The 14,998-nt window shown below is 48.1% G+C and overlaps 3 protein-coding genes across 12 annotated transcripts in view; 1 reads left to right on the forward strand and 2 right to left on the reverse strand.

Annotated features, from left to right (window-relative positions):
- WASHC3 (WASH complex subunit 3) overlaps window positions 1–600 on the reverse strand; it is a 45,421-nt gene extending 44,821 nt beyond the window's left edge. For 6 of the 10 annotated variants that reach the window (XM_073323246.1, XM_073323238.1, XM_073323233.1 and 3 more), the window contains exon 1: window positions 417–597. In XM_073323246.1, the coding sequence (XP_073179347.1) occupies window positions 417–467 (51 nt within the window). In that variant the 5' untranslated portion in view covers window positions 468–597. Of the gene's footprint in view, window positions 1–416 lie in introns of all 10 variants that reach the window. The other 4 variants (XM_073323248.2, XM_073323266.2, XM_073323263.1 and 1 more) reach the window with 2 other exon arrangements.
- Window positions 601–1,186: 586 nt separating this feature from the next.
- PARPBP (PARP1 binding protein) overlaps window positions 1,187–14,998 on the forward strand; it is a 151,547-nt gene continuing 137,735 nt past the window's right edge. Inside the window, exon 1 of the mRNA XM_073323342.2 lies at window positions 1,187–1,499. The gene's annotated coding sequence lies outside the window, so the exon portion shown is untranslated. The remainder of the gene's footprint in view (window positions 1,500–14,998) is intronic.
- On the reverse strand, window positions 9,356–11,107 carry LOC144930412 (uncharacterized). The gene is made up of 2 exons (XM_078852144.1): window positions 10,552–11,107; window positions 9,356–9,964 (listed from the first exon to the last, which is right to left on the reverse strand). The coding sequence occupies exons 1-2, from the start codon at window positions 11,105–11,107 to the stop codon at window positions 9,768–9,770; spliced, it is 753 nt and encodes a 250-aa protein (XP_078708270.1). The 3' UTR covers window positions 9,356–9,767.

Below are 14,998 nucleotides of genomic sequence, written 5' to 3' on the forward strand. Positions count from 1 at the left end.
AAGATTTCAAAGACTTTCACGTATATGACGGACTTTCACCTCACATACACCTCAGGGCGGCGGCGGGGGGGGGGGGGGGGGGGAGGAGAGAAAACACCAGCGACTCGTTCGAGGTGACTCGCAGGCTCCTGCTTTACAGCTAAGGCTCAACTCTTCCCCCGGAAAGGGAAACACTCCTCGGTGTGCGGGGAGTGAGAGAAGAGAAACCACCATCGATCCGTCAAACTCAGCCCCCCGCCCCGGAGCGCTCCGCTGGTGGGGCTGGGCAGGGGGCTAGCGAGGATCACACGCCAGGCAGAGGGGAGCAGGCCCCGGGGGAGGGGCTCTCCCAGCCCCCGCGCCGGGGAAGCTGAGGTGAAGGGGGAAGGCAGCAATTGCCCCCCATACAGGGAAGTGGGGGAGGGGTGAGGCCGTACCTTGGTCAGGTCGATGCCAGAGCCCACGAGGGGCAACCCATCCTCATCCATCCCCAGCGGCCAGAGTCAGCGGTCCGGGGGGGAGGGGGATGGCTAAACAAAACCACCACTTCCCCCCACCAGACCCAAGCCCGGAAGTCTCCGGCACTCCGTACCAAAATTAACCTCTGCCCCCGGATACAAAACCCGCTCTGGGGGGGGGGCACGCCCGGACGCCGCTAGAGTGGACCGGTGTTCCGGCGCATGTGCACAGGCAAGGGGAGAACGCGGAAGACACTCGGTCGCCCCAGTGCATCATGGGAGTTGTAGTTCGATGGGGCCCTGGCGGGGCGGCAGTGGCTGTTGTAAGACAGCGCCCAGCGGGGCGGCTCTGACGCTAGGTTGGGCTTCTCAGCCCGTGCTCGGCCAGGGCGTGGCTAGAGGCGCCGAACGGAGGGGAGGCCTCGGATACATGCCCCTCCCAACCCTCTCTGGCCTTCCCCCGGGCCCTCCCACGCCCTAGCCTGCACATGTTGTGGGTAACGGGGGATCCGTGAGCCCAGGGGACGCACCGCCACCACTTCCAATTTTATTCCAGTTCCCTTTTGTAGCAAAACAAGCCTCCTCCAACACCGCCAGAGTAGCTGTCACAGGGGCGATGACCTAGGGTGACGAAGTGTCCAGTTTTTGGCTGGACCACTGTGATCCTGGTGGCTCTGATCAGCACCGCTGACCGGGCGGTTAAAAGTCCGGTCAGTGGTGCTGCGGCGCTAAGGCAGGCTAACGCCTACCTGTCCTTGCTCTGCGCTGAGCCCTGGAAATGGCCAGCAGGTCCGTCTCCTAGGTCGGGGGGCCACAGGGCTCTGCGCACTGTCCCCATCCCAAGCACCATCTCTGCACTCCCATTGGCTGGGAACCGTGGCCAATGGGAGCTGTGGGGGGAAGGGGTGTGCCTGCGGCCAAGAGCAGCGCACAGAACCACCTGATGTGCCTTCTCCTAGGAGCCGGACCTGCTGGCCGCTTCTGGGGCGCAGCATAGAGTCAGGACAGGCAGGAAGCCTGCCTTAGCTCTCCCGCTGTGCTGCTGACCGGGAGCCACTTGAGGTAAGCCCACACCCCAACCTTCTGCCCCAGCTCTGAGCCTGCACCCTCGCCCTCTGCCCCCTCTGCCCCAGCCCAGAGCCCCCTCCCATGCCCTGAACCGCTCTGCTCCACCCCCCAGCCTGGAGCCCCCTCCTGCACTCCAAACCCCTCATCCCCGGCCCCACCCTGGAGCCTGCACCCCCAGTTAGAGTCCTCACCCCCTCCTGCACCCCAACCACCTGCCCCAGCCCAGTGAAAGCGAGTGAGGGTAGGTGAGAATGAGACACTGAGGGAGGGGGAATGTAGTGGGGGGGGGCAGGGCCTCGGGGAATGGGAGTGGCAGGGGCATGACTTTGGGGTGGGGTGGGGCTAGGGTGTTCAGTTTTGTGCGATTAGAAAGCTGGCAACGCTATGATAATCACACTTCACAAGGCTTGCATTATTTAATACTTTTATATTCCAAGAGACTTACTTGGTTTCTTCAGCATTTCTCCAGAATCTTGGCCCATGCTACAAATGGGCTCAACTGAGACATATACATCAGATAGAGACACAACAGCTCAGTGTTCAATCTTACAAAGCTTAATGCAAAAACAAAAGTAACAGAACTACTAATATGAGAAGCACTCTTTGCGGATGATTGTGCCCTCCTAAGGGAGATCATCAGTGCATCGTAGATTACTTCGCTGAAGCATCAAAATTGTTTGGCCTCACAATCAGCCTGGAGAAAACTGTGGTGTTGCACCAATCATCTTCACTGCTCTGTGCCATATCCCCTCAAATATCCATTAGTGGAATGGATGGATCCAGTGATGGATCTCTTAACAAAGAGATCACAAACAGGATACAGAAAGCTTCTCAGTTATTAGGAAAGCTACGTAACAAAGTCCTGAAATCCCACAACATAACCCTCTCAACAAAAATAAAACTTTATAATGCTTTTGTGCTCACATCTCTCTTCTATGGCTGTGAGACCTGGACACCATACAAATGGTATATCAAACATCTAGAGACCTTCCATATGCGATCTCTGCGTGCCATTATGAGGATCCGCTGGCAGGACAAAATTACGAACCTGGAGGTTCTCCAAAAGTCAAATGCAATAAGCATCAAGGTCATGCTGATAAAAGCCTAACTATGCTGGGTTGGACACATCATTAGGATGCCTGAATATTAACTCCCCAGGAAAATTTTCTATGAAGAATTGGCACAAGGACATCGGAATCGAGGCTGCCCCAGAAAGCGCAACAAGGACAGCATCAAGAAGAGCACACACTTCGGTGCAATAAAACCAGATGATCTTGAGAAGGCTGCGTTAAATAGATCAGCATGGTGACATACAACACTCCAAGCTCTCCAAACCTTTGAAGAGGACAGAAATAATTGATAGCTGCAAGGGAAAGGTGTCATACTACTGCTATAGCTACCAAGATGCTCACCAAGGACTTTACTCGATCTGCTCACAAGCCTGTGTGTCATGCTTTGGACTTCGGAATCACTCCAGAATCCACAAAAAGAGAGAGCATGAAAATGTCATTGTCAAACTGATGGACTACCCACAAACGTTCCAAGAGAGATACTTAGTTTCTTCAGCATTTCTCTGAAATCTTGGACTGATAACAGATATATGACACCTCCATAATCGAGCAAGACCATTCTGATGCTTATTGTTAATTATCTTGACTGAATAATAACTTTTTGAAAACCATAACATTAACTTTAAGAGCATAAACCAAATAAATAAAATCCCATAGTCCTTCACAGAGCTATAACTCCAGCTACGTAAATACCACACAAGTACAAGGGACTGAGTAATTCTGCACAGTAGGCTTTTTTAAGTGAAGTGGGGTGGGGGAAAGGCACCCAGGCCCCTATGCAGCAGTCCATCCCTATTCAGCAAAGCACTTAATCACATAATAAACTGTAGGCCCATGTTTAAATCCCATTGACCTCAACAGGATACAATCACACTTTTAAGATTAAGTTGCTCAGTTGCTTTGCTGAATAGAAAGGACTTAAGCACATATGTAAATGTTTTGGTGCATTGGGAATAGCAGCAGCATACCTCTATACAAACTCTTTGCGTCTGACCACACCCACAAATTCAGAAGATTGACTTTACTATCTCAAGATTAATGTTTAATGATGCACAGTATAGGACATTCAGGTGAGCTGACCCCACTTCTAGAAATAGTTATAAGACTGTACAGATTTTAAAAATAAAGACTCACCCTTGATAAGTTTTTCTTTATATGAGACTAGTCACCCAGTGTTTATATTTGTCAAATATATTGAGCTACTTTTGTGTTACGTACCCAGTGTGTCTTTCAAAAATGATTATGAATGCTCAAGGGTTTGGCACCTCCAAATGCTGGAAGCTTAAAATTGTAGACTATTGATTAATTTTTTCCCCATAGAACTTCTACAGAAACTGGAGCAAAGAGGGTTGAGGTTAGGTCCTGAAAAGCAGTGACTTTGTAAAGGATTTAGATACACTAGGAGCTCATGTTCAGCTGGGTAACACTGTGGCTAACACAATCCTTTGATATTTGAACAAGGAAGTATTGAGTAGAAGCAGAGAAGAGGCATTACCTCTATGTATGGCATTGGTGAGACCATTACTGGAAAAGTCCATCCAATTTTGGTGTCTATATAAGGATATTGAAAAGGGTTCAGAAAAGAGCAATAAGAATGATCTAAAGCCTGGAAAACCTGCCTTACAATAAGAGACTTAAGAAGTTCAATCTGTTTAGTTTATCTAAAAGATGGTTAAGCAGTGACTTAATCTTGGTCTACCAGTACCTACATGGGTAAGAGATTTCTGATAGTGGATGGTTTTTTAATCTAGCAAAGTTATACTAAGATCCAATGGAAGCTAAAGATAGACAAATTCAAATGAAATAAGGAACACCACCATTAAAGAGTGGTGGTAACTAACCCTTGGAACAATTTACCTAAGAATGCAGTAGCTCTTCCATCACTTGAAGTCTTTAAATGAGGATTGGATGTCTCTTTAAAAGATATGTTATGGCTTACTGTTTCTCAACTGGTGGGCTATGTCCCCCATAGGGCTCAAGAAAGACACTCAGAGAAATCACAAGGTGCTGCAAATTTTAATGCAATCTAAAGCAAAGAAAATCTCACTCTCCCACTTCTTATGTCCTTTTCCCCTCTAACGTCAAGTATTCTCTGTCAACCTGTCGAAATCTGCACACAAATAAATTATATAGGCTTATTATGGTTATCATTGGTACATTTTTACTCTTACTTTTATAGTAAATGTAAGGAGGTCACAACAATGTTTAACATCAAATAAGGGATTGACACCCTGAAAGGCTTGAGAAACACTGGTCTAGCTCAAGCAGAAGTTATGGGTTTCATGCAGAAATTTTGGGGTGACATTCTATGGCCTTTCTTATGCAGGTGGTCAGACTAGATTATCATAATGACCCATTCTGGCCTCAAAAAATCTATGAATTTTTGCTGTGAAAAATCTTGGAAAAATAAAATTCTCCAGTCCTGATATTTAATTATGTTCATTTTCCAAGCAGTCCTCAGCACTGTCTATATAAGTCTTTGAGGTTACAGAAGTGAACCGTTAACATCTCTCATATTCTGGGAACTGTCCAGCCAAGGAGAAAGTATGTGATGAGCTTGTTTTAATTTTATTTTTTCCAAATAAATTTAAATTTTCAGGGATCAACATTTCATCAGGCTAAACTAGGCCTTTATCTTCCATATCTTTTAGTTGTGGGATAAGCCATTTTTTTCTCTATTCTTGCTTAAATCTTTGATCTGGTCCTGTAATTTCATCACAGTCTATTCCAGTTGTGTAGTGCTGTGGGCACTGATCCAATTCTTAACTTATGTGCCAGATAGTTGCTTTCTAACTTACTGGATAGATCAAGATTCCCCCTTCCCTATTTTTTGTATCACACCTCATTTAATCTTCTAAAATAGAAAAATAGATATCTAAAATAGCTGAAATTAGCAGAGATATCACCCATTAGACTTTATACCATCATGGCACAAAGCTGTGTCCTTCATATTTTCTCCTTCAACTTCTACAATGATCTGCTATTCATTTTTCCCCCTCCACTTTTCATATTCACTTCACTAACTCCAGGCCAGAAATTCTGCAGAGACATTCTAAGAAATATTATCTGCCCAGTTTTTACAAACAGGAAGAATCTACAGCTTGTAAAATGAAGTTTAAATCAGGCCCAGTGGGTGATCTCTGAGCCCTCATGTCTTTCCTCAAAGGGTATGTCTACACTACGAAATTAGGTCGAATTTATAGAAGTCGGTTTTTTTGAAATCGGTTTTATATATTCGAGTGTGTGTGTCCCCACAGAAAATGCTCTAAGTGCATTAAGTGCATTAACTCGGTGGAGCGCTTCCACAGTACCGAGGCAAGCGTCGACTTCCGGAGCGTTGCACTGTGGGTAGCTATCCCACAGTTCCCGCAGTCTCCGCTGCCCATTGGAATTCTGGGTTGATATCCCAATGCCTGATGGGGCTAAAACATTGTCGCGGGTGGTTCTGGGTACATATCGTCAGGCCCCCGTTCCCACCCTCCCTCCCCCCGTGAAAGCAAGGGCAGACAATCATTTCGCGCCTTTTTTCCTGAGTTACCTGTGCAGACGCCATACCACGGCAAGCATGGAGCCCGCTCAGGTAACCGTCACCCTATGTCTCCTGGGTGCTGGCAGACGCGGTATGGCATTGCTACACAGTAGCAGCAACCCCTTGCCTTGTGGCAGCAGACGGTACAGTACGACTGGTAGCCGTCATCGTCATGTCTGAGGTGCTCCTGGTCGCCTCTGTGAGGTCGATCAGGAGCGCCTGGGCAGACATGGGCGCAGGGACTAAATTTGGAGTGACTTGAGCAGGTCATTCTCTTTAGTCCTGCAGTCAGTCCTATTGAACCATCTTATGGTGAGCGGGCAGGCGATACGGACTGCTAGCAGTCGTACTGTACCATCTTCTGCCGAGCAGCCATGAGATGTGGATGGCATGCAGTCCTTCTGCACCGTCTGCTGCCAGCCAAAGATGTAAAAGATAGATGGAGTGGATCAAAACAAGAAATAGACCAGATTTGCTTCCCCCCCTCCCCTGTCTAGGGGACTCATTCTTCTAGATCACACTGCAGTCACTTACAGAGAAGGTGCAGCGAGGTAAATCTAGCCATGTATCAATCAGAGGCCAGGCTAACCTCCTTGTTCCAATAACAACGATAACTTAGGTGCACCATTTCTAATTGGAACCCTCCGTGAAGTCCTGCCTGAAATACTCCTTGATGTAAAGCCACCCCCTTTGTTGATTTTAGCTCCCTGAAGCCAACCCTGTAAGCGCCCCTCCCAGCGTCAGAGCAATGGCAAACAATCGGGCATCTGAGAGTGCTGTCCAGAGCACTCACAATGGAGCACTCTGATGGGGCTAAAACATTGTCGCGGGTGGTTCTGGGTACGTGTCGTCAGGCCCCCGTTCCCTCCCTCCCTCCGTGAAAGCAAGGGCAGACAATCGTTTCGCGCCTTTTTTCATGAGTTACCTGTGCAGACACCATACCACGGCAAGCATGGAGCCAGCTCAGGTAACCGTCACCCTATGTCTCCTGGGTGCTGGCAGACGCGGTACGGCTTTGCTGCACAGTAGCAGCAACCCATTGCCTTCTGGCAGCAGACGGTGCAATACGATTGGTAGTCATCCTCGTCGTGTCCGAGGTGCTCCTGGCCACGTCGGCTGGGAGCGCCTGGGCAGACATGGGCGCAGGGACTAAATTTGGAGTGACTTGACCAGGTCATTCTCTTTAGTCCTGCAGTCCTATTGAACCGTCTTATGGTGAGCGGGCAGGCGATACGGACTGCTAGCAGTCGTACTGTACCATCTTCTGCCAGGCAGGCAAGAGATGAGGATTGCTAGCAGTCGTATTGTACCATCTTCTGCCAAGCAGCCATGAGATGTGGATGGCATGCAGTCCTTCTGCACCGTCTGCTGCCAGCCAAAGATGTAAAAGATAGATGGAGTGGGTCAGAACAAGAAATAGACCAGATTTGTTTTGTACTCATTTTCCTCCTCCCCTGTCTAGATCACACTGCAGTCACTCACAGAGAAGGCGCAGCGAGGTAAATCTAGCCATGTATCAATCAGAGGCCAGGCTAACCTCCTTGTTCCAATAACAACGATAACTTTGGTGCACCATTTCTTATTGGAACCCTCCGTGCAGTCCTGCCTGAAATACTCCTTGATGTACAGGCACACCCTTTGTTGATTTTAGCTCCCTGAAGCCAACCCTGTAAGCCGTGTCGTCAGTCGCCCCTCCCTCCGTCAGAGCAACGGCAGACAATCGTTCCGCGCCTTTTTTCTGTGCGGACGCCATACCAAGGCAAGCATGGAGGCCGCTGAGCTCATTTTGGCAATTAGGAGCACATCAACCACCACACGCATTATCCAGCAGTATATGCAGCACCAGAACATGGCAACGCGATACCGGGCGAGGAGGCGACGTCAGCGCGGTCCCGTGAGTGATCAGGACATGGACACAGATTTCTCTGAAAGCATGGGCCCTGACAATGCATGCATCATGGTGCTAATGGGGCAGGTTTATGCTGTGGAACGCCGATTCTGGGCTCGGGAAACAAGCACAGACTGGTGGGACCGCATAGTGTTGCAGGTCTGGGACGATTCCCAGTGGCTGCGAAACTTTCGCATGCGTAAGGGCACTTTCATGGAACTTTGTGACTTGCTTTCCCCTGCCCTGAAGCGCATGAATACCAGGATGAGAGCAGCCCTCACAGTTGAGAAGCGAGTGGCGATAGCCCTGTGGAAGCTTGCAACGCCAGACAGCTACCGGTCAGTTGGGAATCAATTTGGAGTGGGCAAATCTACTGTGGGGGCTGCTGTTATGCAAGTAGCTCACGCAATCAAAGATCTGCTGATATCAAGGGTAGTGACCCTGGGAAATGTGCAGGTCATAGTGGATGGCTTTGCTGCAATGGGATTCCCTAACTGTGGTGGGGCTATAGACGGAACCCATATCCCTATCTTGGCACCGGAGCACCAAGCCGCCGAGTACATAAACCGCAAAGGGTACTTTTCGATAGTGCTGCAAGCTCTGGTGGATCACAAGGGACGTTTCACCAACATCAACGTGGGATGGCCGGGAAAGGTGCATGACGCTCGCATCTTCAGGAACTCTGGTCTGTTTCAAAAGCTGCAGGAAGGGACTTTATTCCCAGACCAGAAAATAACTGTTGGGGATGTTGAAATGCCTATATGTATCCTTGGGGACCCAGCCTACCCCTTAATGCCATGGCTCATGAAGCTGTACACAGGCAGCCTGGACAGTAGTCAGGAGCTGTTCAACTACAGGCTGAGCAAGTGCAGAATGGTGGTAGAATGTGCATTTGGACGTTTAAAGGCGCGCTGGCGCAGTTTACTGACTCGCTTAGACCTCAGCGAAACCAATATTCCCACTGTTATTACTGCTTGCTGTGTGCTCCACAATATCTGTGAGAGTAAGGGGGAGACGTTTATGGCGGGGTGGGAGGCTGAGGCAAATCGCCTAGCTGCTGGTTACGCGCAGCCAGACACCAGGGCGGTTAGAAGAGCACAGGAGGGCGCGGTACGCATCAGAGAAGCTTTGAAAACCAGTTTCATGACTGGCCAGGCTACGGTGTGAAAGTTCTGTTTGTTTCTCCTTGATGAAACCCCCCCGCCCCTTGGTTCACTCTACTTCCCTGTAAGCTAACCACCCTCCCCTCCTCCCTTTAATCACCGCTTGCAGAGGCAATAAAGTCATTGCTGCTTCACAGTCATGCATTCATTATTCATTCATCACACAAATAGGGAGATGACTACCAAGGTATCCCAGGAGGGGTGGTGGAGGAGGGAAGGAAAATGCCACACAGCACTTTAAGCACAGCACTTTAAAAGTTTACAACTTTAAAATTTATTGAATGACAGCCTTCTTTTTTTTGGGCAATCCTCTGTGGTGGAGTGGCTGGTTGGCCGGAGGCCCCCCCACCACGTTCTTGGGCGTCTGGGTGTGGAGGCTATGGAACTTGGGGAGGAGGGCGGTTGGTTACAGAGGGGCAGCAGTGGCAGTCTGTGCTCCAGCTGCCTTTGCTGCAGCTCAACCATACACTGGAGCATTCTGGTTTGGTCCTGCAGCAGCCTCAGCATTGAATCCTGCCTCCTCTCATCATGCTGCCGCCACATTTGAGCTTCAGCCCTCTCTTCAGCCCGCCACTTACTCTCTTCAGCCCGCCACTTACTCTCTTCAGCCCTCTACCTCTCCTCCCGGTCATTTTGTGCTTTCCTGCACTCTGACATTATTTGCCTCCACGCATTCGTCTGTGCTCTGTCAGTGTGGGAGGACAGCATGAGCTCGGAGAACATTTCATCGCGAGTGCGTTTTTTTTTCTTTCTAAGCTTCACTAGCCTCTGGGAAGGAGAAGATCCTGTGATCATTGAAACACATGCAGCTGGTGGAGAAAAAAAAAGGGACAGCGGTATTTAAAAAGACACATTTTATAAAACAGTCGCTACACTCTTTCAGGGTAAACCTTGCTGTTAACATTACATACATAGCACATGTGCTTTCGTTACAAGGTCGCATTTTGCCTCCTCCCACCGCGTGACTACCCCCTCAACCTTCCCCCCTCCCTGTGGCTAACAGCGGGGAACATTTCTGTTCAGCCACAGGCAAACAGCCCAGCAGGAATGGGCACCTCTGAGTGTCCCTGAAGAAAAGCGCTCTATTTCAACCAGGTGACCATGAATTATATCTCACTCTCCTGAGGATAACACAGAGAGATAAAGAACGGATTTTGGTTGAATGCCAGCAAACATACACTGCAATGCTTTGTTCTACAGTGATTCCCGAGTACGTGTTACTGGCCTGGAGTGGTAAAGTGTCCTACCATGAAGGACGAAATAAGGCTGCCCTCCCCAGAAACCTTTTGCAAAGGCTTTAGGACTACATCTAGGAGAACCGCAAATGCCAGGGCAAAGTAATCCTTTCACATGCTTGCTTTTAAACCATGTATAGCATTTTAAAAGGTACACTCACCAGAGGTCCCTTCTCCGCCTGCTGGGTCCAGGAGGCAGCCTTGGGTGGGTTCGGGGGGTACTGGCTCCAGGTCTAGGGTGAGAAACAGTTCCTGGCTGTCGGGAAAACCGGTTTCTCCGCTTGCTTGCTGTGAGCTATCTACAACCTCCTCCTCCTCATCATCTTCTTCGTCCCCAAAACCTGCTTCCGTATTGCCTCCATCTCCATTGAAGGAGTCAAACAACACGGCTGGGGTAGTGGTGGCTGAACCCCCTAAAATGGCATGCAGCTCATCATAGAAGCGGCATGTTTGGGGCTCTGACCCAGAGCGGCTGTTCGCCTCTCTGGTTTTCTGGTAGGCTTGCCTCAGCTCCTTCAGTTTCACGCGGCACTGCTTTGGGTCCCTGTTATGGCCTCTGTCCTTCATGCCCTGGGAGATTTTCACAAAGGTTTTGGCATTTCGAAAACTGGAACGGAGTTCTGATAGCACGGATTCCTCTCCCCAAACAGCGATCAGATCCCGTACTTCCCGTTCGGTCCATGCTGGAGCTCTTTTGCGATTCTGGGACTCCATCATGGTCACCTGTGCTGATGAGCTCTGCATGGTCACCTGCAGCTTGCCACGCTGGCCAAACAGGAAATGAGATTCAAAAGTTTGCGGTTCTTTTCCTGTCTACCTGGCCAGTGCATCTGAGTTGAGAGTGCTGTCCAGAGCGGTCAGAATGGAGCACTCTGGGATAGCTCCCGGAGGCCAATACCATCGAATTGTGTCCACAGTACCCCAAATTCGAGCCGGGAATGTCGATTTAAGCGCTAATCCACTTGTCAGGGGTGGAGTAAGGAAATCGATTTTAAGAGCCCTTTAAGTCGAAATAAAGGGCTTCACTGTGTGGACGGGTGCAGGTTTAAATCGATTTAACGTTGCTAAATTCGACCTAAAGTCCTAGTGTAGACCAGGGCAAACTGTGAAAAACATGACCTATACCCTCCCACTAATTTTTATTAGTGCTGCTTCCCCAGTGTATTTGTCCAATATACTATTATAATCTCAGTTTATTAATCCAATTCCTTAATTACACAAGCATATATTCTGTCTGGTCCTGGAAACTTGTGTACTATACATTGTTTAAGATTGCCTGAATATACTAAACTAATTGCTTTGTGGTCACTGACTCCCAGCTTTCCTACCCCCTTTATAGCTATTAGCAAGATTGAGGGGGAGAGAGACAAAAGCAAAGAAAAAACATATCTTTCAGATGAGGTTTGAGAAGATGTGGAGCATCAATAGACTGGTGAAATAGAGGAAGACTGTTCCAGTTGCAAGGAGCTGAAGGGAATAAAGCTCTTAGAGTACCAGTGGCAAGATAGCATGAAGCGGCAGAGAGGAGGCAGGTGCTAAATGAAAAGATAGACTAAGAAAGCAAATAGAGTTATTTCAGTTTTATTTATTTTGGACCTCAGAATCCCTCTTGCTTTCTTTGAACAGTTACACATCTAGTCTGAGCAATTATCATACATTTTTAGGGCGCCTCTACATGGTCCATCCCATGTGAAATAGGAAAGGTCTCTGAGGGAACATAGTATCTATTGTGGCTGAAAATGTTTGTGTGTTACATAGCAAATCTATGCCTCACATTTTCATTACATAGACATCTGTGGTATATGGAATAGGAATACTGGTAAACTGTGGCCTTAAAAGGCAGTTCTACTCTTATAAAATGACTGTAAAAATGGCATTATGGAGTTTCCATCTATATTGTCTCAATAACTTCCATATCAAGTGTGCTAAGTTTATAAGGAAAAAGTGGTATTCCAAGTAGTAATGATACAAACTCAACTTGTGTTTCTTTCCTCATGCGTCTTCCCCAGTAACAGAGATTTTGCAGGCCAAATTCTGCTTTCAGTTACACCTGTACAATCCAGTTGTGTGCCACCAAGTTTGAAAGTGTGTAATGAGTCCGTGGGCCTGTGCCATAATCCACAACTACCCCCATCCCCAGCAGTGGCTAGGGTTGCCAGGTTTCCGGTTTTCAACTGGAATGACTGGTTGAAAAGTGACCCTGGAAGCTCCGGTCAGCACCGCTGACTGGGCCACTAAAAGTCCGGTTGGCAGCACAGAGAGGCTAAGGCAGGCTCCCTGCCTGCACTGGCCCTGGAAGCTGCCAGCATGTCCAGTTCCTAGGTGCAGGGGTGGCTGCTGCCCCCGCCCTGAGTGCCGGCTCTGCAGCTTCCATTGGCCGGGAACTGTGGCCAATAGGAGGTGCGGGGGCGGTGCCTGTGGGTGTGGGCAGTGCATAGAGCCCCTGGCCCCTCCGCCTAGGAACCAGACATGCCAACCACTTTGGGGAGCTCCCTGATGTACGTGTTGCCCTGCCAGAACCTCACCCCGAACCCCTTCCCACACCTCAACCCCCTTCCCAAGGTCAGAATCTCCTACTACACCCAAACTCCCTCCCTCCTGCACCCCAACCCTCTGCCTCAGCCCTGAGCCCCCTTGTGCACCCCAAACCCCTCATCCTTGGTCCCACCTCAGAGCCTGAACCCCCAGCCAGAGTCCTCACTCCCACACCCCAACCCCTTTCCCCAACTCAGAGCCCCCTCCAGCATCCTGAACCCCTCACTTCTGCCCCCCCCTCGGAGCCTGCACCCCCAGCCAGAGCTCTCACCCCCTCCTGCACCCTAGCCCTCTGCCCCAGCCTGGTAAGGGTGAGTGAGGGTGGGGGAGAGCGAGCGACGGATGGAGAGGGGAATGGAGTGAGCAGCACTGCAGGGAAGGGGGGGCAGGGCAAGGGTGTTCAGTTTTGTGCAATTAGAAAGTTGGCAACGGTAGCAGCAGTGTGAGATTTGTAGTGGTTTAACCTCCCCCAACTTCCATTATGTGCTGCCTATAACCTAGGTATTTCAAGTTGAATGGACATTTGGCAATTTTAACCTTCTTTTTCCTGTGCCTCAGATCCCTAGCTGTTTAATAGGGATAATACCATCTCACTTCAGAAGGGGGTTGTGAAGATATATTGATTAATATTTGTGAAGCAGTCAGAAACTAAAGTGATGAACACTATAGAGCATATTAATAATTTTGGGTTTAGGGCAGGCTTGGGATGGCGTGTGTGTAATAAGGCCTGTGCCCACATATTGAATGTGGATACAAAAAATATTGAATATCTTCCCATTTACTGAATGTGGCAGGGGTCTCATGAAAAAAATAGTATGTGATTGTGTAAATAAAGACTATAACAAAATGCATTTGCACAAGGAAGGCACACTGAGGTTGCACACATAACCTGACTTCTGGCATTTCTGAACTTTTGAGTGCTTTATTTTGCAGACTTAATGTTCTTCTAACAAGGTATTATTTATGTGATCATGTGTGTAAACTGTAATGCCTGGTTCATTCAAATTTTAACAGCTGGATTCCGTAATATTTTATCCCCAGTGAAATTTTGAAAGGTGGTAAAAGCCGTGTAGCTAATATCCTCACAGATGTCTTCAGAACTTCTGAAATACATCTTCTGTGCTGTTCAGCACCATTGTGTTTGTGCAGAGGCCTTTGACTCAATGCAGAAAAGTACAATATGTTGTTTTCCCTAGTGTTCAAAAAGAAATAGCTCATTGCTTTGTGTGCATGTTTGTTTATGGTAGAGATAGGGAAAGAGTAGAGGTCATTGTTATCATCATTTCTAAGACCTGACAATTCCAAACTTAATGAAGCTCCTATTTGTTTGTTCTTCTTCAAAAAATCCTTAAAGAATGGTTTTAGAGGCTGCTCTTTTCACGGTAGTAGATTGGAAAAATTGGTGGAGCTGCGTTTGGTAGAGATTGATTATTGTGGAGCTCTACTAACCAAAGAGAGTAACATAATCTTGTACAAGATTCTGAAATGGGAATACGTTCTATTTACATTTTGAAAAAATGGCAGGTTTACACTATATTCCTCATTAAACTTAGCTGAATCCTTACTTAGAGCTTCCTGCAATAACCTGTGGCCTTTACTGTACACCAGAGCTAAATGTTATCAGAGGGCAAATTCAGAGCTAGGTAGGCAGACACAGCAAAGGATAGGACTTCTCGTACAAATAGAGAAACCTACATGGGCTGGGATGGTGTCTCTAGACTCTGTTTGCCAGAAGCTGGAATGCGCAACAAGGAATGGATCACTTGATAATTACCTGTTCTGTTAATTTCCTCTGGGGCACCTGGCATTGGCCACAGTTGGAAGGCAGGATACTGGGCTAGATGGACCTTTGGTCTGACCCAGTATGGCTGTTCTTATGCAAGGTAACTACAAAGTGTGTTGAAAAGGTTCTCAAGCCAAATACATGATACAAGAATAAAAGCATCCCAGGAAATTCAGGTTATCTATTTTTCCTACAAAGGAATAAGGAGGGCAATAAAAATACTTAGTTTTATTGTGTCTGCTTGATCAAAAGTAATAGAACTGATTCTTGTACAGGCAATCACATATTAC

Source organism: Lepidochelys kempii, chromosome 1, assembly GCF_965140285.1.
Source record: "Lepidochelys kempii isolate rLepKem1 chromosome 1, rLepKem1.hap1, whole genome shotgun sequence".
In the NCBI taxonomy this organism is placed as follows: Eukaryota; Metazoa; Chordata; order Testudines; family Cheloniidae; genus Lepidochelys; species Lepidochelys kempii.

Bases quoted from the DNA above. Each gene is read 5' to 3' on its own strand.
- LOC144930412 (XM_078852144.1), bottom strand. From the start codon at position 11,107: ATGATGGAGTCCCAGAATCGCAAAAGAGCTCCAGCATGGACCGAACGG. The intron at 9,965-10,551 runs GTGAGTGTACCT...TTTCTCCACCAG, and splicing joins AGGCGGAGAAGGGACCTCTG to CTGCATGTGTTTCAATGATC.